The 26,817-nt window shown below is 39.7% G+C and overlaps 1 protein-coding gene across 1 annotated transcript in view; it reads left to right on the top strand.

The window, feature by feature from the left end:
- TMTC2 (transmembrane O-mannosyltransferase targeting cadherins 2) overlaps positions 1–26,817 on the top strand; it is a 203,526-nt gene that overhangs the window by 127,140 nt on the left and 49,569 nt on the right. The window contains exons 5-7 of the mRNA XM_079991822.1: positions 11,983–12,068; positions 12,706–12,890; positions 14,228–14,306. Coding sequence (XP_079847948.1) covers positions 11,983–12,068; positions 12,706–12,890; positions 14,228–14,306 — 350 coding nt within the window. The remainder of the gene's footprint in view (positions 1–11,982; positions 12,069–12,705; positions 12,891–14,227; positions 14,307–26,817) is intronic.

Genomic DNA, 26,817 nt, shown 5'->3' with positions numbered 1-26,817 from the left:
GGCAAAGAAAGAAATAAAAAACTCTGCTGTTCCAAATGTGCAGGCAAGCAAGATATTCCTACGCAGCCCTGAAACAACTAGTAAAGGTAAAGGGTAAAGGGACCCCTGTACATTAGGTCTAGTTGTGGCCGACTCTGGGGTTGTGGTGCTCATCTCGCTTTATTGGCTGAGGGAGCCGGTGTACAGCTTCCAGGTCATGTGGCCAGCATGACTAAGCCACTTCTGGCGAACCAGAGCAGTGCACGGAAACGCTGTTTACCTTTCCACTGGAGTGGTACCTATTTATCTACTTGCACTTTGATGTTGCTTTCGAACTGCTAGGTTGGCAGGAGCAGGGACCGAGCAACGGGAGTTCACCCCATCACGGGGATTCGAACTGCTGACCTTCTGATCTGCAAGTCCTAGGCTCAGTGGTTTAAGCCACAGCTCCACCTGCGTCCCGAAACAACTGGTAGACCTATATTAAAACAGAAGGGGGTCAGGGAGATGTGAACAATGGCCCAGAGAGTCCTTTAGGGGTATAACCAAGGCTACTAAACCCCTTCCCCCCCCCAACATGGGTGCTGGCATATGTGTACATGCCAAGCAACCTTGTCTCCCATCTTCCAGGGCTGGCCGCAACAATGCTCCTAGATGTAGCATTCCACAACAGGTGGGAGCAAACTTCTCTTAGCCCTGATGTGCCTGTGGCCAGTTATTAATATCACAGCAAGACCTTTTACTTTTAATATTTTAAAAAATGTATTTGCATCTTCAGCTGTTGAAGATGCTCTTTGGCATTCCTGAGCCACGTTTTATGTGCTCTTCAATTTACCTTGTGTAAATTACACTTCCATTGTTTTTAAAGGATTTGTTTTTAATAACACCACCTCTCAGTCTCACTCTGTCTTCATTTGTGTCCTGGGGCAACTGGCTGTTTCCAAAGGTGCAACAGAAACTTGTGGTTTATAAAAAAAACAATAGTAGAATTGCCATGGGCAGTAGTTAGCTGGCAAGCTGCCACAGGAAAAAGGAAACATGTCTTGCTAATATATGTTACTTCAATGTTTATGTTTATCAGGAACTACACAAACTAAATCTTCAGGGAAAATTGTGGACACACTTCATGAAATTAAGATTCTAAATTCTGTTGTGTCTGACTTGCCTTCCATCTTAGTGAGCAATGTGCAGCCAAAGGTATCCTTGAATTTTCTACTACAGCAGCTTGCACACAATGAATGGGCAAGGCAATTTTGAAACGAAATACAATTTTCAAGTGTAGCCATGTGAGTGGGTACAGGAAAAAGTTTCAGCAAACTTCCTGCTGTGTGTGCAGTGCTTCCCTGCATCGTCATGTAACTTGTGCAAATTGGCCACCTTAATGCTATTCTAGAAGGTGATAGACTTCTCAGTTTGGAATACTCTGGCAAGTAGCCGTGCCTCAATTTTCTAAATTTGTATACGCACCATTTATTTCCCTACAAATTGTGTATTCTGAACTGGAAACTCGAAAGTGCATGGTTATAGCAAGCTGCAAACCAAGCATATTTTTTTTTACAGTGAGGATCTGTCACAAAATTGACCCTTTGATTTGAAAACAGTCTGAGCCAGCCTGTTAGCTTTGGATTATAATTATTGGCTTATCTACCTCCAGAGGCTTTTGCAAATTTGGAATATATAGTACTTGGGTTTAATACTACTTTTATAGAAAGAAAAGTGGATGAAAGAGGAAAAATAATGATACCCATATTGTGTTGCACAGGATACAAAGTAAGCCACAGCAAATTCATCACCAGTGCAAACAAAACACAACCAATCTTTAACCATAGTTAAGGGGTTGGGGGCAGGCATGGGAACATATATTATCTCCCCCACTCCTGCTCCTTCAAAGCATGATTCCCACCCCCTTCTTCACCCTCCTGCCAGCCTTAACTACCACTGACCATGCTCATATAGTGTTGTTGCCGATTTTCTGAATTGAATGGATTTTGAAGCGACCCTCCCCCAGGTTGAAAACAATGGTCTTTTTACGAGGTGAGCCAAAAATGCCTTTTAAATTTGGCTTGGTCTGTAAATACACTCAGCCTTATTCCAGACTACCTCTGCCCTCTTGTATTCTAGCAGCAGCAGCAGCCAGGAGGAGGGAAGCTGTTTCTTGGGTCACTGTTAGGTCATAAAACCATACCAACAGGGTGTAGGGCTATAGATCGCCAGGGGTTCTGGGCCCTTAGAAAGGGATGGAGAAGAGGCCAACAGTGAGAGAGCTTTCCTTGCAAATGGTTTACCTCCTTAGCCCTCTTGCTTGGTAAGTTTGCTAAAAGCATCCATGTTCTGATATTTTCCCGAACATGCAGTGTTTCAATGTGAGGATGAGGATGTGGCACTCATGCAAGCCCCACCCAAACACCCCTGTTTGAATTCCCTTCGAGCTTCCGCTGTTGAGTGGGCAACATACTAAGGGGTGTTGGTGGTTGTTCTCTTGAATGGGAGTGGAACACCTTGGATGATGGGTGACGTTGCTTGATTAGTGTCCCCGAATGCTAAGAGGGTTCTACTCGGGTTTAAGTGAATACAAGTAAAAATGTGTTGCAGGTCTTCCCTGTTCAAAGCAGAAGGCTGGAGCCTGAAGGCAAGGGTAGGGAAGGTTGGAGACAATAAATGGCACTCAGAATGGTCCTTTTGAGCTTTCAGAGAATTTTCTTAAAGAGTTCAAAAAGTCCCAACAAAGATGGCTTTAAGGGAAATGTCAGAGCAGTAAATCATTTTATCACTTGTCATAGCATTAACTGGTTCTTTAGAATCGTATTAAATATGGGTTGATGCAAAATCTTCCCTGTTATTTATAAGTATATTCTTGCATTGCAGAGTGATATTGCATGCTTGTGGCATTCATATGCAAAAACAAGTACACAAGGATAGGGTTTTGTCTGTGATTAGTGCACATTGTTTCACAGCCAAAATGCCAACCAGCCTGCTCTACCCTTGGTTCTTGGCTGTTGCTTATCACTATTCTAAATTAAAGAGCCAAATGGCTTGCTGTTATGCTTGCTATTGCAAGCAAAAATCATGAATATTCAATGCACCCCTAATTAAAAGTGATATTTTATCAATGTGACACACAGGCAAAATTATTTCCATGAGGAAGTATCTCTACATGAGTAGAGATTTAGGATTGTATCAACTGGTTTTTCTCAGCTGATGGTAAGGCTTCCTTCAGTGAAATGAGGAAGGAAGCAATTTTCAGCAGTTTCCCTCTGAGTCTCTGCTCCCCTAAATTTTTAATGTGGGGATCCCCAGTCATCTGGAACAAATTTGGCAGGGATTCAGGGGGAGGGGTGAGTGACAAAAATTGCTTATATTTCCATTCCACTGAATGAAGCCTTGCTACATCAGCCTAACACATTTGCTTCATTTTTAAAATGAAAAGTTTAGCATATTATCATATCATGCAGATACAGCATATAGTATATGCATAAACTTGACCTATTAGCTAAGCTTGGGCAGCATGCTAAATCCAGGAGGAAGATTTTGGAAGCTTCTACTTTTGGTTTACTACAGTTTGTCATGTCATCTGAATCAACAAACTGTGGATAACATAAACTAACATTAACTCTAGTTAATTTCAAACAGGACAACTTCAAAGCTTGGTTTCCAATGCTGACTGGCTTAAAACAACCACAGTTAATCACAATCAGTGAGTTCAGACATTATGGTAAGTTGTGGTTCATCAAAGGCAGAAGCTTCTGAGCAACTCCTCCCAGCTTTGCAGAAGGAGAGGAGATGATAAGATGTGAGAAAAGAAGGACATTAGGCATGCCTTATTATAGCATAACGTCTGAATTATGCCAATGTGAGACTTTTCAAGGCTGAAGTTATAGTGTGTAAAGTTCAAAAGCAGAGGATGGTAGGGAGTAGAAACTGCCTGGGAAACATCAGAGTAAATTATTTTAACCACCTGATAATTACATCTATTGTCTTTTTACAAATTTAAAAAGGTTAACTGTAGGAAATCTGCATGTTGCAAAAAGTCTGTGCCTAGCACAAATTCTACATTACTTAGACTCATCATGTCTTGATAGTTCACTTGAAATTAATCCTTATTATCGTTGATGTGCCATGCCTTTAAAGTATAATTAAGGATAGAATGTACAAACTAGAGAGAGACAAAATAATTTTCTCTGAAACATTATTTTTTAGTACGTTGAATTGTTAGCAATGTAGATATGTTTTCAGTCTCCTGCTTCCTTATTTAACTTTGACATAAGAGCCCAAAGCAAAATGTTGTTGTTTTTTCAATCTAAGACAATTTGTGTGGGTGGGAATTGTTTCTCAAGGGTGAACTTTTGCAGCGGGTTCTACAAGCATTTTATACTGATTATTAGGTAACTGACTGAACATTTCATCTGTTTTGTGGGGAAAGTCTTTTTTAAAAATCTATTAAAAAGCTACACTAGTTCCAAAATATCAGTTATCAATAAATAAATGAGTTTGGAGAAACACATGTTTTTGGTTCAAGATACTTCGCAAAAATACCTAGCAGAGTTTCTTCACTTTTAAACTGGAGGTTTCATTTTACTGTGCTTGATGTTTTAATTTGTTGGAAGCCAACCGGAGTGGCTGGGACAAACCAGTCAGATGGGCGGCATATAAAATTGCTGTTGTTGTTAGACATTATTTCCTGCCCCATAAATGCTGCTACAGTCGTACCTTGGAAGTCGAACAGAATCCGTACCAGAAGCCTGTTCAACTTCCAAAGCATGGCTTCTGATTGGCTGCAGGAGCATCCTGCAGCCAATCAGAAGCTGCTGAAGCCCCGTTGGATTTTCGGCTTCCAAAAGAAGTTTCATAAACCGGAACACTCACTTCTGGTTTTCGATTGTCGGGGAGCTGAAACTTACGAGTTCCGGGGCATTTGAGAACCGAGGTACGACTGTACTTGTTTGCTTTCACAAAGTTGCCAGTTTCTTTTTAAAAAAATATAATTTTTATTAACAGGCCAATCAAATCACATTATTTCCAAATCACATTAATTCCAAATTATACAGCCAAATTTTTAAATTTTTGTTGGGGGTACCCATACATCAAGCTCCGAAAGGGGACTAAACATCACTCATATTGCTGCTTTAATTAAACAGTTCTATCCTGTTCTGTCCAGATAGTCTCTTTGTCATCTTCTTGTTGTTATCATATATTCCTTTCTTTGCGATCTCTGATAATCTTCACAAGCGGGTTAAAACCAAACATCCTCTTTGTGGGTTTTACACTCTCCAAAGATCATATCACATAAGGACAGCCGCCATTTCCATACCTCCGTAAGGAAACTTTCCCTCGGTCTGTCCCTTAATTTTCCCAGGCTTGCCAGACGTATTTCAGAGGGCTCTGCCAAGGTCTAAATCGCATTCCTTTAAACATTCACATTCCAATGACCCTGATCCTCCTCCCCCATCCTTCTTAGGCAAGCCTGTCTCGGAGAAACACCATTTGAAACTGCGTCATAAAATTTTCCTCCGTTCTCCGATGTTTACCAGTCCTGTCTTTGATCGAATTCACTCCACACAGTTCTTGAATTTCTGCTTGTGATTAATAAATTGCTACAGTTTTTCTTTCTGGGGTGGAGGGTTATTAATACTCACATAAGGCAAAGAAAAAGAAAAGTTTTGTCCTCCACCCCCTTCCATTTCACACCAAACGTACCAGTCTTTAAATGGCGATTCATCACTTGATTTATTTGTCCCGCCCGTAGCTCCGCTCCCAGAGATCCATTAATCAGCAGTCTTAACTCCCAATCCTTGCTTGATGTATGTGCTTTAGCTTCCTTCCAAATTATATATTTCCAGACAATTGGAAATTGCAGAGTTTGGAGAAAATGAAGGATAAAGTGCGAGACTGGTTACATTACACTCAGATTAAAGAAGTTTTCAAAAATGATAAAAAGGTAGGGTTCCAGGTGGAGAAATTGAAGTTGGAAACAGAATTGTTAGAACCAAAGACTAAGGTATTATCAAGAATGTATAACCTGCTGTTAAAATGGAACACACAAGACGAAATGGTTAAATCGGTTATGATAAAGTGGGCTCAGGACATTGGGCATAATATTATGTTTGAGGACTGGGAAAGGTTGTGGACCACTGGGCTGAACTTCACTGCATGTAATGCTCTGAAGGAAAATGTAATGAAAATGATATATAGATGGTACATGACCCCAGTTAAACTTGCCAAAATATACCACTTGTCTGATAATAAATGTTGGAAATGTAAAGAACATGAAGGAACATTCTTTCATCTCTGGTGGACATGCCCTAAAGTGAAGGCCTTCTGGGAAATGATATATAATGAGTTGAAAAAGGTATTTAAGTATACCTTCACTAAGAAACCAGAGGCCTTCCTTCTGGGCATTGTCGGCCAGAAGGTGTTAAAGAAGGACCGAACTTTTTTTATGTATGCAACAACGGCAGCAAGGATACTCATCGCTAAGAATTGGAAAACTCAAGATCTACCCACACTGGAAGAGTGGCAGATGCAGCTGATAGACTATATGCAACTGGCCGAGATGACTGGCAGAATCCGAGACCTGGGAGAAGAGAGGGTTGAGGAGGACTGGGGGAAATTCAAGATTTATTTACAGAAATATTGTAATTTGGTTGAATGCTAAGAAGGATGCTAGATCATAAATAACTGCCTACCATTGAACTAGATTTGATTTTGATGATAAGTGAGAAATAAGGAAAATATAATTTTTTTGGAGAATTGTTAGATTTTATTTAAATGAGCGGAGATAAATATTGTAAACAAGTGGGTAATTTGCTTGGAAAAAATCTTCTGTAACGATGTAAGTGGGAGTCGGAGAGGTGAGGGAGTCCAAAGAAGAGACGAAACTATGTTATGATATAAGTAATTTTTATTTATGCATTTGTATTCAAAAATCTTAATAAATATGAAATTAAAAAAACAACAAACAAATTATATATTTCCAATTATATGTTTCGAGCTAAAACAACCAGTGCGCTGATTGGAGACAGCGTCCGGGAAGAGCCACCTTCACACAAGGGCTGGTGCCAAGTGTCTGCACCCCCTTCTTTCGAATCCGGGGGTGAAATATGGACACCGCTGGCAAGGCAGTCCTCCCCATCTCCTTGGGGGGGGGGCTGGGAAGACTGCATACTTCCCATAGCAGCCTCTTAATTACCTCGTGTGGGTCGGAGAGATGTTATTGTCGGCCATCTTCCAATGCGCCCCCTGGTGGCCCCCCCAAAGTTGCTAGTTTCTGGAATTACAGTTTAAGAAGGACATTGATACAGTAGAGTGGATCCAGAGGTTCATCCAGGACTGTGATGGGTCTGGAAACCAAGTTCTGTGACAAATGGTTGAAAGAACTGGATATAGATGATTAAGGGGAGATTTGATGCCCGTCTTCCAGTATCACAGACATTTTCTGTTCCATCGTCAAACAGTTTTTATCCTTAAGAAGTTACCTAACATTAGGAGAACCTTCTTAAGGGTGAAAACTGTTGGACGATGGAACAGAAAATGTCAAAAAGTGATGACTCTTCTTCGCTGGCAGCTAGATAGCCATCTGACAGAGTAAAATGCTGCAAATGTATCCTGTATTGTATTTCCTAATTGAACAGTGTGGTTCTAAGATTACTTCCAAAGTTGCTTCCAATTGTAAAATTTTATGATTCTTCTCTCTTCCTTTGTGTGTGTATAATATATGTGTCTTCGTTAAATATTTTCCTTTTAAAGGTGGAAATAAAACTGCAGAAACCCACTCAACAATTTCTTTTGGACACTACATTAAAAGGGATAGGGTATCAAACACCCATCCAGAGGCAATTTCACTTTTGCAAAAAGATTTTTATTTCCTTATTTTTGCCTGATGAAGAATCTCTAGGTCATGTGCAAGACTATGTTCCACCAAAGTTTATAAACAGTATTAAGCAAGGCTAATTATTTACCAGAATTCAATATTCACTCTTGCATCTGCTCTTCATTTTGCATCTATATGAATTTTAAATAGCTAGTAAAACAGCTGTAAAACAGTCTGTATTCTGAAACAGAAGGGAAAAATAAATCTGTATTGCCTCAGTGGATGCCAATATTAAAGCTGCTAATAAAAGCAGAAAATTAGTTCTGAGGTCCTCTAATGAAGAGAGCAGAATATCCAAGTGGCATAAACATAATACAAAAGTCATGCTATATACCGAGCACTACAAAAACAATAGTTAATTGTTTCAGTATGTGCAAGCATCTAATCTAAAGTTCATAACAATAGAGACTTTCCAAAACAAGGGGATCATGGAGTGAATATATCAAAGAGTAACTGTATAGGCAAAGCAGAGAGCAACCGGAAAATTAATTCAACCTCTGTGCTTGCTTAGTATCCCAAAGTTGTGACGTGTTGTTGTGACTGAAGTGTTGTTCTACATCTACCTTATTTTCAGTATGCCCATCACTGCTTTGTCTCAGACTTTGTGATTGTTATGGATGAAGAGAAGGCCACTACAATGGCACGGTTCAGACATAATAACAGACCACCATTTGTTGTTCTTACATGAATCTTGTGGCTTCCCCTCTCCTTTTCATACTGCAAGATGAGATTGAAAGCTTCTGTTTGTTGTTAAGAGTCAACCTCAGTTTGCAATCTGCAAATGATGGTATATTCAGGTCACTCTTAAAAAATAAGAGGAAGAAAACCAGGATCTCCTTGCAGCATTGCATCTTGCTCCTTGCAAGTGTGGTGCAACAGCCTTTGCATGACGATGTTAGCCACTGTTTCTGTAACGAGGAAAATTACAGATAGACATCCCTTCACCCCTACCCATACTATTTCAGCGTGGCACAATAGGGAAGAAAAGTGGTGTGCAGTTTTACTTTGAGAGACCAAAGGAGGAATGCCAATTCTCTGGGATATTTGGGCATCAGCACAGACAGAAAGGAACTGGCCAAAGAAGTAATAGTGGGTTTGGGAGCGTTTCTAGAGCATAGCTTGGTCTATAAATGCTTTGTCGTCCTTCTGTGGACTTCATGTATTTTAGAAGATGGGGGGAAATTTCATGATTTAGGCATAATTTTTGTGGAACATGCATGCAGGTGTTTGTGAATGTAATATATTACACATATATATCGACCACAGTATCTTTCCAGGCCTTTGATAACTATCCTGTCTTTATTCAGATAGTTGCAAAAACCTGATTTTCTTCTTCATTTTCTCTCTGAGAAAGTATTGCATTTTCTCAGGGAGTTTTTCCAGTCGTATATCTTGCATCTTCTTCAAATATAATCACTACAATTTTGCATCCTATGCAATCATATAATTTTGCTATAGTTATCCAATTTTCTATCTTTATCCAGAAAAAGTTTTTGAGCTTTATTCTTGTCTCTGTCTTTCATTGTGGCTTAGCACTGTATCATTCTAGTGACTTATCGCCAGGAGAGAGAGGAAAAAGTACAACAGCTGTGGGCAGCAAGCCTGAACTTGGGATCTATTATTATTTGAGTTACTATATTTAACTGTTTAGCTGCTGGCTACAAGTCATCCATCCTCAGTGGTGTACACAAACTTAGATCTTTGTTCAGCAGTGCTCTCTCAATCCTATAAAATAATGAAAAGAAAAACTGCCAACTAGTGAGTGATCTGTTGTAATATTAAGCCAACCACTCTGTGGCTTGTTTCTCTGTTCAATGAAATGAATAGGCTCCATGTAACTTACTCCACGTAAGAGAAGATTGCAGGCAGTGTGTATCATTCACCAAAATAAAATTATAGCAATTACCCCTATGTCACTTTATTTCTGAGTGGGGATTTGAACTCTGGTCTCTGAGATCCTAGTGCAACACATGAACACCGCACTAGCTTGTGTCATGATGTTACTGTATACTCTTCCATGTCTAACCTGTTGTAAATGGAAAATTGTTCAGATGTTGCCTTCCATTGCAAAGATTCCAGTAGACCATCCCTGAGAGGATGGCAAGGGAAAGTGCAGAATCTGACTCCTTCCAAGCATCTACACAACACAATCAATTTGTTAATGTATGGTCCCAAAAAATCTATGTAAATAGAAGTTGGCATTAATGTAAGACCTTCTGCCATGCTTATAGAGAGGCCATGCCATGGAGAGTTGAAGCCTTTGGTATTCCATGATTCAGTCATTCAATAGTGTCCTCACTCAATCTTTTTTTCTTATATGTGACTGATATAAGCATGTAACACTCTACAAGTTTTGTTGGAATGTATCAAAGTAATTTTAGTATAACATTATTAAAAAAATAAAGGGCTTTACTAAAAAGAAAACTTTTCCCTCTTATCTACTCAACTCAGAAAACTGTGGAGAATAATTTTCCTGTCCTATGCCTTGTGTTCAAAAAATGAAATAAAAATATTTTCTGCCTGCCTTCCACCCTCTCCCCCTTGCCCCTCACCCCCGCCAAGAGTTGTGGGCTAGGGATAAAATTATCTACAGCACACAGATTCAGAAAAAAAGCAATACCTATATGAAGTATGTGTGATTCTGATTGGCTGATTGTTGATATATTGAGGGGCAGCTGAACATATACCCCCCCAAATGGGGAAAGTCATGCCAAGTGACATTTTGGTCTGCCATATTGGTTCAAAATGATGACTGGCATCCAAATATTGACAATGACCACTGCTCCCAGCTTGGGAACCCTGGTGCTAGGTTTGGTGATGATATCTCAAGAGGCAGCCGAACCTACGGAGAACAGATGGAGAGACAGGCTACTTTCTGAACTAATAGTAGATAGCCATTCTAGGTAGCAATCTGCTTTACCCTGTCTTGTGAAACAACTCTAGCCATTTTCTATTATCTTTCCCTCTACCTGAGGAATTTATCAGGTTAAATCTACTAAACAAATCACTAGCAAGGCCCTATCTTGCAGTTATACTTACAAATCCAACCTTTTCCAACCTCTCTCCTTCCTGATTGAATGTTTCCCATGTTTCCCCGCCATGATTGGTTGAGAGTATCCAGGAGATTGACACTATGTTCTGTCCATCACTGGTACCGCCATCACAGTATTCAACTTTGTTTTCAGCAGCCAAACATTTCCTTGACAAAGAAACATTTCTCAAAACATTTCAGCAGGAACGCTACCAGTCTGCGCAGCTGTCTTTTTGTTCTTTTGTAGTATTCTCCCTCTAGATTTAATATGCCATTGATGGAAATTCCAAACACTGAAATTTATTTTAAGTGGGAGCTGAACCAAAAATTTGTGGGGTTCAGTTTTTGTAGCAAGAAGATTGCTCTTTGTGGACTGCATGCATTTTCTCTGAAAGATACGTGCTGTTTAAGAAGACATCCCTCTCAAACTTTTCTGTGTTATTTGGATGTACCACACAGCCACTTCCTGAAAGCATTCAGCAGATGTTTTGTTGTATTTAATACAAAGCCCTGGGTTTGATACCATTTTTTCTTGAAAGAACAAATAATTCAGTTTTCAAAAGCTTCAATCATTTCCAACCAAAAACACACTACTAGGATGTGTGCAGACATTGCTATTGACTATTCATAACAGTATTCAACCATGCGGAGGACCAGTCCCATGTAAACATAGGCTATCATTTGCATCACAACAAATGGCGTTACCATTTTAAAAAAAATCTTGAGGTTTTGCATCAAGGCTTTGGAGGTTACAAAAATGCATATTTATAAAATCCCATTTTCTTAGCATTCAGATTCTTTAATCAAGAGAGCTAAACAGAACAAATTATCCTAAATAACATAAACAGCTATAAAAGTGCTTGCCTTAAACGGCCTTTTTCTGCATATATAAATATAAATGTTTTAGTGAACTGCTTCAGCTTTTGTACTTAGAAATTCACCTCTTTTTAGTTTTTTCCTTGCTTGTGGTTAAACGTTTTTCTTTTACAGTACATTGCCAGTATATAGACCAATAAATTTGACTCTTGTTACTTTATTTTTTATAATTAAATTCTCACTCGCTATACAATTATCTTTCCCCCCTTCATTTTTCTTTTAAATGCAGAGGGTTGTTGCTACAGGAGAACAGCAGGCTTTCAGAAGCGCTACATTACTATAAATTGGCCATTGGAAGCAGACCTACTTTAGCCTGTAAGTAAAGCTGCATGTTCATTTGTTTTTAAAAGATGCTTTTCTCTCGTGCTGTGGTATAAATACCACTTTTCAAAAAGAGCGCTGAAAAATACATTTTATCTGTAAAGAATTAATTGTGCGCAAGGGAGAGATTTTGCTTGCACATAGGTATTTTTCATAAAACCTCCTAAGCCCCCCTATGTGCAAAGGTTGCTCATTACCAGCCTTCCTTATTTATTTGGAGAATAGCTACCATTCCTGTTGAATTTTATGACAGAAGCTTTGTTTGTTCTTCAGACTCACATATCTACCTGGTTGGGGCTCAAATGTTTTTCTCGTTGCAGTAGTAGAATGTGGCATTTTATCGTACATAATCTTCTCTAGAGGAGTGGGTTGCGGCAAGAGTCTTTTAATCTATAGCATGACCATTGTTAGTCAAGTTCAGCAACATCTGGAGGGCAACAGGTTTATCCTTTATAACATAGGGCTTTGACAATAAAGAAGTGGACCATGTTGCAGATTGTAAAGATCAGTCTAGTTTTACAAAAAAGTACTAGCAACTGTAGTCATCATGGCTTTGATGGTTTTAAGCAAGCCTGGCTTTAGTGGGATCTCATATGAACGTGTGATATCTTTGTATTTTTCTCTCACACAGCTGCCTATTTAAATACTGGTATCATCTTAATGAACCAAGGCAAGGCTGATGAAGCCAGGAAGACATTCCTGAAGTGTTCAGAAATTCCTGATGAAAATTTAAAAGATCCACATGCTCACAAGAGCTCGGTTACTAGCTGCCTTTATAATTTGGGGAAACTCTACCATGAACAAGGAAAGTATGAGGTGAGACCTTTTTCTTCCACAACCATGTTAGATACCTTCACAAGCTTCATTATAATAGTTGCTTAAAACCAATTGGTTGAGTCCAGTTTTGAGTGTTCCACCCTTGCTGGGCCAGCGGGTGATTTTTGCTCATCCTCATCTTCCCAGACCCTTTGTGTTTCCTGAAGGTTTGGAGCCTTCCTTGAGGCAGCACAGGGAGGGCAGAATTTTTATTTGTGAGAACATGGCTTTGAGCCCAGCATAATACTTCTAGAGATCTGCAAAGGTTATGTGAGGGTGTCATTCAGTGAGAACGAAAATACATTTCAAGCAATTGCAATAAACTATGAACAAACATTGGAATATAGGAAGCTGCTTTATACCCTTATACTCATGGGTCCATCCAGCCAAGGCTAGAAAATGCACACACACCCGTTCCATCTCTCCACCTCCACCACTGCCTGACGTTACTGGACATGGCCCAGGGAAGCCCTGGCATGCTAAATGCAGCGGGGGAGAATAAAGGAGGCCAGAGAGGAGCAGGCAGGAGGAGTGGTGGTGAAGGAGGCGGCAGGGGGTGACAAGTGTAGGAGGCAGCAAATGCCACCTCCCTGTTGTCCCCAGCCTGCTACTTGAGGTGACTGCCTCATTGATCCTCATGAGCAGGCAAGTCCTGCATCTCTTTGCACAGACTGGCAGCAGTCCTCCAGGGTTTTAGACAGGAGTCTTTCCAAACCCCATGTGGAGATGCCAGGAACTGGGGACTTTCTGCATGTAAAGGAGTTTCTCTATCGCTAAGCTCCCTAGTGAGCTTTGACCCTTGTCCTGTGGTTTTTGTATGTTTATGCTTGGGCTAAGGTAGCCCAGCTGAATAAGCCTCAATGCAAAGCTGCTTGTATTTTATGCATTCTGCATAAATCAGTTGTCCTTCATATTCTTCCAGCCTTTTGTATGAAACAATACAGATTGTAATAGTGATTTGTGTTTATAGTAGATCGAGAGCTATCATTGTGAGCATTTGAATCACATGATAATAAAAATACTCGTCTGTAGTTAAATCCTAATTTGTATATTGTGTAATTCTACAGAATTTTAAATGTAAGCTAATGAGCCTTTGGAAGTTCTTAAATATTCCATTTCCCCTTCTTCAAATGAGATGGGAAATGATGAAAATTATTCTGCATTGCGTTGAAGAGACTCATCTTTTTTGTTGACTTTTTTATAAGTGGGAAATGTGACCCTCTTCATGATTAATGAAGACAATTGCATCTTTCTTGTATTAAATTTGCATGTAGAAATTGCTTCTGAATTCTCTAATAAGAACATTTCTTTCTTTCTTTCTCTCTCCCTCCCCCCAGGATGCCCTTACAGTTTACAAAGAAGCAATACAGAAAATGCCAAGGCAGTTTGCACCACAAAGTTTATATAACATGATGGGTGAGTACAAAGCAAACATTTGAAAAGAAAATTCAGCATTTTCACCATCAAGGTGATTAGATTATTTGTAACTCCCCATTCGATTCCTGCAGTTTCATTCAAGATTATTTATATTGGCCATTATATATGAGACACTGAGACCTTATTGTTCTGCCCATGGTGCATATTTCTGTTTTTTCTGTTAAATTAATTTTTTTAAAGTTTAGGGAATGTATTATTCCCTCTTCATACTTTCAAAGTTCATAGACGAGGATTATGGAAACAGACCTCATCCCCGATGACCTATGAATGTACATTCACATGGGCAACTAGACCCATACATGTGTACAAATGTATGTGTATAATGTCTTCCACAGAAGTTTGTTTTTTTTTTTTGGGGGGGGGGAGGTACCAGGCTCCTTGATCAGACAGAGAGAAGCCTAGATGTCTGCACTGTTTTTTTTAATTTTAGATTATGTATAAATCACTTTCCTATATTTGTGTTTCCAAAGTGCTGTACAGTCAATAAAACCAATTTAAAGCAACAAAAGATCAATAGGTAAAACTCAGACTAAAAAAGCAGTAGCAGATGAATCAGGCAAGACAAATTTCAAACTCTGCCTGTTGAAATAAAATAATCTTAAGATCATATCTAGAAGTGATTAAAAAAAAGAGGGCCTGCCGGATCTTCCCAAGAGGGAATCTCCAGAATTGTCTTTTTTTTATATAAATTTTTTATTAGGTTTTCACATTTTATACACACACACACAACAAAAACAAAAACAAAAACAAAACATATATAATTTCATACTCTTACTTTCTTTACCCTCTTTCCTTGACTTCCCCCCACCCCCTCTTCATACATCCCAATTCCAATAATTAATTCAGCAAGTTCTTATCTCTCATCTTTAACATATTATTATTATTTTTAAAACTTAACTCTTTTTACTTATCCACATTTAACTTATCCAATTCTCTTATAAACATTAAATATTTTTTCTAAGGTCGACCTAATTTCTCTCCCACGAATTTCTCCCTTTATATTTTAATTAATTATATGTCATAATGGCCAAACACAAAAATCATAAAATTTTAAAATTCTGTTCTCCCCTCCCTCCCTACCCTGGTTTCCATCCCTTATGTCCACAGAAACAGTTCCTAGCCCGGATTCCTCACATCCGAGGCCTTCAAGTCTCTGTCAGTCTCTCTCCGCCGATTTTGTTGGTAACCCTTTTTGTTGGTCCTCAGGTCTCGAAGGAGTTCAGTCGCAGTCACACCAAGTTTTCTTCCATCCAAAATACTTAAAAGCAGTTGCTGCAAAAGGTCAGCTGCTCTCCCATACTCAAAGAGGAAGTCCCAATCATATTTCTTTATTCTTTTAAATTCCAGTATTCCAGGTACTCCAGGGACTTCCTCCTTCATCTTTCTCATCTTTCGCAGATTTGTAATCCGAAGATCTTCTTCTTTATTTCCTGACAATATAGGCTTCTGATTGGTATTTTCCTTTTCCGCTCCTTCTTTCCTCTCCACCTGTTCCAAAAATGTCTCTTCTGGTTCAGCTGCAGATTTCTTATTAGTCAAATCCTTTATGCATTCAGCAGAGTTGTTTGTTTTAGAATTCAAGGTCATAAGTTCTTTGTTCATAGCCGTACTCTGCTCTTGCAGGATTCCCACGAGAAAAAACATTTTTTCTATCTCTGCCAGTAATTTTCCCTCTGCAGCCATTGTAATAATAATAATAATAATAATAATAAATTTTATTTATATCCCGCCCTCCCCAGCCGAAGCCGGGCTCAGGGCGGCTAACAACATTAAAACAGTGTGACATTATAAAACATTATAAAAATGAATTAAAATCAAAATTGATGGCAACCATAAACTAAAGCTTTGTAAAGATTGCCAGAGGAGGGGGTCAGGCTGCGCCCTGACCAAATGCCAGGTGGAACAGCTCTGTCTTGCAGGCCCTGCGGAAAGATGTCAAGTCCTGCAGGGCCCTTGTCTCTTGTGACAGAGCGTTCCACCAGGTTGGAGCTGCAGCCGAAAAAGCCCTGGCTCTAGTTGAGGCCAGCCTAACCTCTCTGAGGCCTGGGACCCTCAAGGTGTTTTTATTTGAAGATCGTAAGTTCCTCTGTGGGGCATACCAGGAGAGGCGGTCCCGTAGGTACGAGGGCCCTAGGCCGTATAGGGCTTTGAAGGTTAAAACCAGCACCTTAAACCTGATCCTGTACTCCAACGGGAGCCAGTGCAGCTGGTATAGCACCGGATGAATGTGATCTCTAAGCGAGGACCCCGTAAGGAGTCTCGCTGCGGCATTCTGCACCCGCTGGAGTTTCTGGGTCAGTCTCAAGGGCAGCCCCACGTAGAGCGAGTTACAATAATCCAGACAATAATCCAGATTGTAATGTCTCTAGTTCCCCCTAGGGGGATTCCAATTACTTGATAGTCCTTTTCCAACAGTCCGTTACTTATTGTTTATAGCTACGTTGTTTCCAACCACCTCAGTTCAAATGCAACACTTTTAATTCAGAGAGTTATTAAGTAACAAAGTTCTTAACTTTAACCGCCCGTTTGACAGCTCCTTTGACAGCTGTCAAACTCCTTATTCTTTTTCCTCCGGCTTACGCACAGGACACTCCCGGGTTCGGGGGTTACACAAAAGCTTCCAAAATTCCTCACTTTCTCTCTAGCACAAAGACTTCTTCTGTCAAATTCATTGAAGTATCTTTTATCTGACACCAAAAACAATACTCTCCACCTTAGTTCTCCAATCCTTGCTTTAGATCGTTTGTAGGTAGGGGGGGTGCGGACTTCCCTTTAGCACATCCCCCGATTGTACCGAATTCAAAGGTATAAATTTTAAAGTCCAGATTCCAATCTACTCATGGGTTGTTTATTTTCCAGTCCGAATTTTGGGAAAAAAGTCAGCGCTCTCCGGCCATGGCTCGCGGCTACGCTCCACTGAAGTAGCGGTCTACTCACAGCACCACGCCGCTCCCTGTACCCTCTCCGTAGCCTTTAAAAAGGCTCTTCATGGGTCGGGGAAGGCGCTTAAAGGTGCCCGCCGAGTCACCAAGTCCGCAGGCTTCCGCGCCTGCAGTTTCTAAGGGTCCCCGCGTCGCCGGCGCGGTAAGACCCATCCTCAGCAGAGCCGATTCCCTCCAGAGCTCGAAGGGAATCCGCCATTAATCCGATCGCGCTAACCCGGAAGTGTGGAATCTCCAGAATTGTCCCACCACCACTACCACTGAAAAGCTCATGCCTTACTTTCATTTGTGAGTGGGTTTTCTCCATCCCAATGAGGAAGGAAGTCTCATGTGGCTTTCTATGGAGGGTGAGGGGGCATTTATTCCTCCCCATGTGGCTAATAGCCTCAGGAAGCAAGCTTGCAATTAATAGTTTGCTCCTGGCCGAAGACCTTTCTTCCAGTCTACAGCCCATGGAAACAGGGCATCCAAAGCTGATTGAAGGGCTTGGTAAGTTTCTATGGGCTTAAAACAGTCTTTCACTTGGTCCTGACCTAGACTGGTAAGGAGTTTGTCAGGATTAGCACACAGATGGGCAACCAATTGATATAAAACCATCATAATCTTCTGGCTACCATATGGCTCTGTTTATATCTGCAAATGTGTGTGTTTAGTCAGCAAACGGCTTGTGACCATGATCCCATAGTGCCCACAACCTACATTCAGCTGAATGTCTGAAAAGGGTTTGTATTATGCAAGTTGGACATTCATTTTATTTTCTTGTGACAAAGAACCTAAAGAACTATATATTTTAATATAGCAAGGTTATTCTTAGTCAGGTGTGATCTTCAGGACTTGATATTTAATGTTCTAGGTAGCTGCCATTGTACATTGACTAGATTCCCTGAACCGACTTCTTCTAAACAAACTGGGAAAGGGACAAACAAATTATTTGTACTTCCACTTACCATAATTATTGAAAAGGACTGAAGCTAGGCTTGCACATGGCCCCACATATCTCTTCTTCTTCTTCCTTGCTCACCACACAGTAAGATAGTTGAACTAACTCCCTGTAGAAAGCTTTGGACAATTCTAAGCTTGAGAAGATAAATGCTCATGGGTATTGTATTTTATTTGAACTAAGGTTTCATGCAAAAATGAAAGTTCAAATAGTGGGTCTGTTTAACTCTTTGATTACAATGTCTTTGGTGCTTTCAAAGAACAAGAACTCCAGTTAGACCTATTATTAACAGTAGTGCTAAATTGTTAATATTAAGTCACTTGTACCATCTGTTCTCCATGATTTTCAAGGAATATGCCCAGTGGCTTTTGTCTCACTGGTCTGGCCAGCTGGTTCCTACTTTAAAAATGTTGCTACTTTTACTGTAGATTGACGTTTTTAGCCTTCAGGTTTAAAGTTTAACAGTTTAGTTCTCTCTTCTACTTATTGGTATCATGGTCGTTCTTGCATTGTCTACCCAGAATGTGCATCGTATATGAAATTGTGAAATAAATTTGGTTTTCAGTATTGGTGTGATTTATTTGGCCAGGTGTGCTTGATTCAAACTAAGGAAACCATATGTTTGGCCCTTTACCAAAGGAAAACAATTTATCAGTCTTTTCATTTCACTTTCAAAAGGGAGAATTAGTATGATTTAAAATGATTATCAGTCTAATTTTTTAAGATTGCATGAAGTGTTTGTTTGGTGTATGTTTTCCTTTTTTGGCACTTCATTTTAAGAAGAAAGTATAAGGGTAACACAGATTAATTGGCTTGGCATTCGGACATGCCATACAAAGGCTAAAGTCCAACTCAGCTGCATTAAATAGGTAATCTATTTTGTTTTAAGGCTTCAATTAATTCTTGGGGTCAAAAGAAATAATGGTCCCTATGGGAACTTGAGTAGTTTAATGTTAAAATTAGGCTTGCTTGGGCCTTTTCTGTCCTGGAAATATGATATTATGCAGTTGATTGTGTTGCATTGCTCTTAAAACCACACAAGCCCACCTGCTAGAATAATTCATATGTTAGTCAGCTTAATGGTATAAATGTAAGTTGGAGCATAGGGGCTTTATTTTAATATTAAAAGGTAATAGGAAAGAGAGCAAGGCTGATATACTCAGGTTTCAGATCATTAGTTACACACATTTTTTCCTGTCTGTAACTTCATTCCTCTAAGTGCACCTGAATGCCTGTCCTTCAGGTGTAATTTTGATAAATCATCTAGGTGGTATTTTGACACTTTGTTCATCATTTGTGCCTACCACTACTGGTCACAATTAGGTATCCCTCTTCAAATACACGTGGTTTTCCTTGCTTATCGTAAATATGAGGTGCCAAACTAGGAAATTCAGGTGTGGCTTCTGGCGGTTCCCTCACTGCGAGAAGTGAGGTTAGAGGGAACCAGACAGAGGGCCTTCTCAGTAGTGGCGCCCGCCCTGTGGAATGCCCTCCCATCAGATGTCAAGGAAATAAGCAGCTATCCTATTTTTAAAAGACAACTGAAGGCGGCCCTGTTTAGGGAAGTTTTTAATATTTAATGCTGTATTGTTTTTAACACTTGATTGGGAGCCGCCCAGAGTGGCTGGGGAAACTCAGGGCAGGGTGCAAATAAATCATCATCATCATCATCATCATCATTATTAGGTTAGGCTTATGTGCAAGCAGTTGTTGCAGCTGTTTTTGGCATCTGTCTGTCTCAGCTGACAATGGAGTGTGCCTCTGGGAGTGAAGTCAAACCGCTGGAGAATCACAGTGTCTGCTGTGGCTGCAGAAACTGGTAACTGCTGCTACCTGTATTGTTTTTGCTGCATTAGCAACACCAAAGTGAGCTCTCTGGGACACAAGCCTGGGCAGTGTGTATGGAGGTCTTGGGCTGCTCACATGACATGACCACCCACTTGGTCTTGCTTCTGTGGACCAAAGGAAAGCAGAGCAATACACTTGGCAGAAGTTTTGCTGCAGATGTTGCTGGAAGAAGGCATACAAGATGCACAGGAATTCATGAAGATGCCCCTAAACCGCTTAGTAATAGATTCTGTCAACTTCTCCCTTGTAAGCATCTGCTGAGTGTGAAGACTTGGAAATCCATAGTAACAGCAGTGTGGTTTCTAGCACTTACAGTGTAGTTGTATAAGTTGATCACTGGGTGGTCGACACAGATTTTTAGCTGTGGTATAAAAAAGAAGGGCTGCTTTAGACTTGCAAATGGTGACACAGTGGCCTGGCTTGCACATAACCCAAGCCATGGTTTAATTCAATTATCCAAACCCAACCCAGCATCTTAAATATAGTTTGTTAAGCTTGTAAGCCATGGTTTGTTGTTTTATAAACCTTGGTTTAGGTTAACTATGGCTTAGCATTACTTGTGAAACTGGTCTGTGGTTCCTTTTGTCAGCCAAGGTTTGCATGTGTTGTTTTCTATATAGTCAAAGCCAATGCAATATTAAACAATCAGATAGCTTTAAAACAAACATAAGCAATGGGTCTAAACAACAGTAATAGTCTGACTCACCCTAGTCAATACTAATTTACCACATTTGCAAATTGATGGATTAACGTCTACAAAATATTTCTTAAACTGTGCAACTTTAGTGCCTTTCAGAGTGAATCGATTTCAGCAGGCCTTTTCTTTGGTTGCGGCGGCGGCGGGGGTGCTTCAGAAAGAAAAACAGGATACCTAAGAAGCTTGACTGATTGGTAGATCTTTCTGAAACTCAAAAAATAGGTCTAGTTGCAGGCCAGTTGAATATAATACAGGGAGTCTATAATAACCAACCTACCATATTGTATGGATGGCTGCCCTACTTGAAAACAACACATGAATATGCACCAGGTTGCCATGGGGTTGTGACAGTTCATCATCATTCCCCTACTACAGCCTCCTGACTCTGAGAAGCCATTCCTGACAGCTGTTGGACCCTTTGGAATGTAATGTGATGGGGCATGGGAGACTGCAGCAGGTCAAGGGAATTTGTAGAATTTGACTAGGCTACCTTATAAAAGCAAAAGACCACTTGTGCAAGACATGTCTGGATCCAAGCCAGCCAGTGACTCTCTCTCTCTCTCTCTCTCTGTGTGTGTGTGTCCCCACCCATATTGACACAGCACAGTTAAGGAATAAATCCATGCTGATGAATGATTCCCATATTGCTCCATCCTTCTTGGAGCCAAGAGAAACAAACCATCAGGCTGGAGTTACCATGACAAGTATATCAGCACTCACAACTTGTTTCTCTGCAAACCATGATAGCAATCCAAGGTTTGTCCTTGGCTTACCAGTCATGGTTGATTTGGTAGAAACTATTAATGTTGGTTCACACATCATGATAAGTCAAGGTTTGTGGTTTCTCCTGGCTATAGGGAGTAAAGAGTGAAATGGGAACAATTCAACAGCAAGCACTAGCATGCTGTCCATTCATGGTAAGACATAGTTTATGACTTACCATGTCATGTGAACAGGGCCAATTCATATAATTTCTATCTAGGAAATCTAGAAAATAAGTCTGGTTTTCTAATTGTTGTTCCCCTTTCGTCATGCCATATGCAATGGCTCATCTATCTAATGTGTACTGTATATACCAAAATAGGTATCAGAATAAATGTTAGTTTATGCAAAATCTTAGTAACAATGTGCTCTTCTTTATCTGCTGAATGTGGATACCTTTATAAAAGACAATCTAAGCTGAGTTCAGGGCCCTCATTTTGATCATGATTTGTTCATGCTCTGGAGGTTATAGGATTGCAGAGCTCCTATGGTCTAAACGATTTCTCTCTTCCTTCTTGAAATTGATTAACTTTGGATTTCATTTTGCATCTCCGTTTTAGCTGTTGATTCTGCTAAATTACTTTTTTTTTATTCTAGTGAAGCCAATTAACTAAGCTCGGTGTTGATTGGGTGTCTGGGTCCATAAGGAACCATTCAAGCGAAATAAATAGAAATTGACTCTGTTAACAAACACTTACAAATTAGATCAAGGTGCCTGGGCTCTTAGTACAAAAATGGAGGATGTTCTTGATCTGCCCAGACACATGTTGAAGGAGCATCCTTCATTTATATACATAGATATATATGCAAATTATAAAATATATCTTATCTTTTTTACATTTGGATTTCTCATACAGTTGGATTTATTCATGAATATGTTAGGCTATAAAATATTTAGGTCATTGTTTAGATCAGCTGCGGGAAACCTTTGGCTTTCCAGATGTTGCTGACCTACAACTCCCATAATCCCTGGGAATTAGCCATGCTTGTGGATGCTGATGGGAGTTGTATTTCAGCAACATCTGGAGGGCCAAAGGTTTCCCCATACCTGGTCTAAAAAGTTAAATTTCATGACATAGTTCTGACACATCAACAGTATGATTATAATATGATTATATTTATACTCAACAACAATATGCTATCCCTTTCCCCCACTTTTATCTTCTCTTTTTTTTATTTATTAACATTTTAAAGACTGCAAAAGAATGACAAAGAATTAAACAAAACAATACAATACAAAAACAAAAACACCACACAACACCAACCCCCAAACATTAAATTAACAATACCAAACACAATTTAAAACACATCTAATAAGTTCAGTATCTTAACTTTCATTTACTTGTTTCAACGACCTCCTCACACCACCCTTTTTGTATTCCACTTTAATTAACTGTTTCAGCAATTCCTTTCCACCTTCCTCTATTTTCTGTCCTGTAATTTATCTTAACATATTCTAACCTTATTTTTCCCTTTAATATATAATTGTCTTAACATATTTTAACTTTATTTTCCCTTTAATACTCTAATAATCTATTTGTACTTAATTCCTAGTAACATTTCTACTAAAGCCATATAGCTCCTTTCCAACATTTTTCTAACACTCATTAATTTTACAATATTTTTATAAATAGTCTTTAAACTTTTTCCAATCTTCTTCCACCGACTCTTCTCCCTGGTCCCGGGTTCTGCCAGTCATATCCGCCAATTCCCTATAGTCCATCAACCTGGTGATCTTCTGTCCAATGATCTTAACTCTTTTCCAAGTCCCTTCTGCGAGTCTTCTTCATATTTATACATGAACTTTACTTTGTCTTCCACTAATCTTATTTTCATTTTCCTTCCTTTGAGGCTAAAGAGTAGATCTCGGGGAAACTCCCACCTAAAGATGATTTTATTCCTTCTCGACAGGGCAACCAAATCTCCGTAGTTAAATCTAAGATCCGAAAGGTATTTCAGGACGTCTTTCAAAATTTCCACTCTTGACTGTTGTTCTTCTAAGTTCCTCTGGTATTTCCAACAGTCTCTTATTTTGTTCTTCTCTTTTTTCCCTCCTCTTCCAAGTCCAAGAGCCCTCACAATTTTAATCTCTTCTTGACCCAAGTCCCGGTCCCAAAAGTCATCAAATTCCTGTGTAAGGCAATCTATCAAACTTTCCTTCTCCAGTTCAGGTAGGGCTCTGATCCTCGAAATCTGTTTTTCTTTAAATTCAATCATAGCAGGCATCAACTTTTGGTCATCAAATTGCATCTGTAAGGCTGGGACTCTCTCTCTCTCCAATTGTGTTACTTTAGGTTCAACGGCAATAACTTTCTCCCTAGCCTTCTCCGCAGTTTGCCATGTCAAAGTAGATTCCTGTGTCAGTTTCTGAATAGTTTCTATATTGGTGTTCAGTTTTTGTCCCAAATTGTCAATTTTGGTAGTTACCACATCCACCTTTTTGTGAAGCTGTTCCAGTGAGTCACTTATCTTACATAATACAACCACTAAGGCCTCTTCTGTCAACATTCTTAACCGATTCAGGGTCCCCAGAATCTCACAGGTTTTTATCTTGCAGCTGGAAATTCCCCCAGCTCAACTCTTGTGACAGTTTCAAAAGCTTCCTCTAGAGGGAAACAGTTCCTCTAGAGGGAAACAGTTTCTATTTGTATTAGTCCTTTTAAACTCAATTCAAACAATAAAGTTAGTTTCAATTTTCTGTTACTTTTACTCCTTTTTAAATGCAGACGGAGACTATGGAAACAATGTATTCCTCTTACTTAACTAACTGTCAGTGAATGTTCTAATCATGGTCAGTCCTGTTGGCAGCCCGTTTCCAGGATCGGAGCGGTGGTATATTAACTCCTGCAGGTATACTCAGTCCAAAACTTTCCCCCCTCTTCTCTTGCCACCAAGGGGGGTTTAGTATTTTTACTGATGGAAATTTAGTCCTTTACAATAGGCTTTCCGAGACTTCAGCTTGCATCCTCATTGCTTCAATCTATTTACAAAAGGGGAAGGTGGACTTCCTGTTTTAGACCTCCCCGTTTCGGCATCAAATTAAGATGTTTAAAAATCCAATTCTCTGCTCTACTCACGGGTAGTTGCTTTAAGATCCAATTGTCCACAGGAAAAAGTCAGAGCTCTCCAGCAACAGCTATGCGGCTTCGCTCCGTGGAAGAAGCAGTCAATTCGAAGCACCGCGCCGCTCACCCCATGTCGCTCCGGATCCTCGAAACCGGGTTTCCCTGCGAGTAGGGGAGGCGCAAAAGGTGCCAGCCGAATCCCACATTCACAGGCTTCACCTGCCTGTGATTTCTAGTGGGTCTCCGCCTTTGCCGTGGCGGCCAGACCCGAATTCCTACGAAGCAAATTCCTCCCGATCAGAGGAATTCCACCATTACCGGAGGCGCTAGCCCGGAAGTCCTCTTATCTTCTCACTTAAATACACTAGAGATCTGGTTAATTCATTGACATTTTGATATAAGATCACTTACACATGGACCAGCCTTATATCCACAGTGTTAACATCTGTAAACAGATGGAGGTTTACTGGTAATGATTGAATGATAAGGTTGAATGATAAGATTAGAGGGAACTGCAGAGTTATTTTCCATGCAGGTATTTCTCTTTCACAGTAGTTGACAATGAGACTGAATGATGGAACCCAGACATGAGCTACACAAGTTACGAGATAATGCTAAACTATAGTTTTGTGTAACGTAAGAGCCATACTTCCATACTACTGTTTGAAGCTGGCTTTGTTTCCATAAAAGAGTGGATAGATAGAAATCCAATCTCTTCTTTGTGGTGGTGCCAGAGAAGATGGGGAACTCATGAGCCTCAGTTTTGTATATAGATATAGTTTTATATAGATATAAATGTACACTCAGATAAATATTTGTTTTGAAATTATCACCACCATCACCATTTCAACTTGTTAATTAATTGTTACACAGAGTGTCTTATAACACCTTTAAGAACATAAATGATACCATAGAAACAGAACAAAACAAATTGCACATAACAGTCGTAGGAAGCTATGCGCTTCACTAGTAACAAAAGGTGTCATTGGACCTCCAAATTATTCTGCAAAAGACCACCATCACTGCCAGTCTTGACAATTTTTTATTTCTTTTTGCTCTCTATTTCAGGGCTATTCTTTATTTCCCACCAGAGCTGCTGCTTCCTCAAATTCAGTCAGGAATTGAAATGAAAGTGCACCTAGTTACCTTCACTATCCCCTAATTTGTTTCCAGTATTCAGTGAATCTCATATTTGCTCTGTTAACACAACCTTGCAGATAAAACCACATAGCACACACGTGTTAGTTACTGACAGCATGAAACAAACAAAACCCCTAGCTTGTGAAAGTTCGCTTGTTCACTAGGAAATAGTTCTTACTTGCCACAGATGGCAAGCTGAGCAGCTTTTTGGAAGCCTCGACAATGTGTTCTTCACCTCTCTTACTTGCACAGAGTGCTTCAGTTCAGTCTGTATTCAAGCTGACATCCCTTGTCTTACACTTATTGTATTTAATAAAACAAGGAGAGTTTTAAGTGGAAGTGAATTAATTTAAGTGTTCTGGGCATTGTAGCACATGTTCCTTTGCACCAATATTTGTGAAATGTTTTCATTTTTATTTTTCTGTGCTTGAAGCCAACCTCGAATCAGGAGACATTTTTATTAACTGGGAATAAACCAAAAGGAAGACCCTACAGGCATAGTCTTTTAAATCTGGAACAGAATGTGTACCTCCTCTATTCAGATTATGTAAATCCAGATTTTGTTACAATTTGCCCCCACTGAGAAATAAAGTAAAATATAATTGCCTCTTTCCCCCTTGTCCCTTAAATACTAAGATGACATTCAATTAGTATGCTAAACAAGGTGCCTCACTGCCTGCATATATTAAACAGTTCCTAATCTTTCACTTCATATAACAATTTTTGTCTGGCATAATTAAGACTTTGGAATTCTCTTGGGCAACTAATGAATCTTTCCCTACCTTTCCCTTTTTGTGCTATGATTTAAGTAATGTACAATAGTATTTCTATCACACAGACTCTAGGGATGCATTATTAAAAGTCATCAGATTTCTCTTGGGACTGTACTAGAAGTCTCACAATTGATCTTTCTCTGTTACATGTATCACTTAAAGAGCAAAGCTGTCATTAATCACAATATTTTTGTTGATGCAAGCCCAGTTCAAAGTTCTACACTGCATATAAGTTTCCTATTTTTGTATTAAATTGTGAGCACTAACACAATGCAGGGCAAAAAATGTCCGCATGAAAATATAGTGTTCGTTGCTACATATTT

The sequence above is a fragment of the Podarcis cretensis genome, assembly GCF_951804945.1.
Source record: "Podarcis cretensis genome assembly, chromosome: 10".
Taxonomy (NCBI): domain Eukaryota; kingdom Metazoa; phylum Chordata; class Lepidosauria; order Squamata; family Lacertidae; genus Podarcis; species Podarcis cretensis.
Note: the sequence above shows the minus strand (reverse complement) of the source record. Positions and strands in the feature narration are given on the sequence as shown.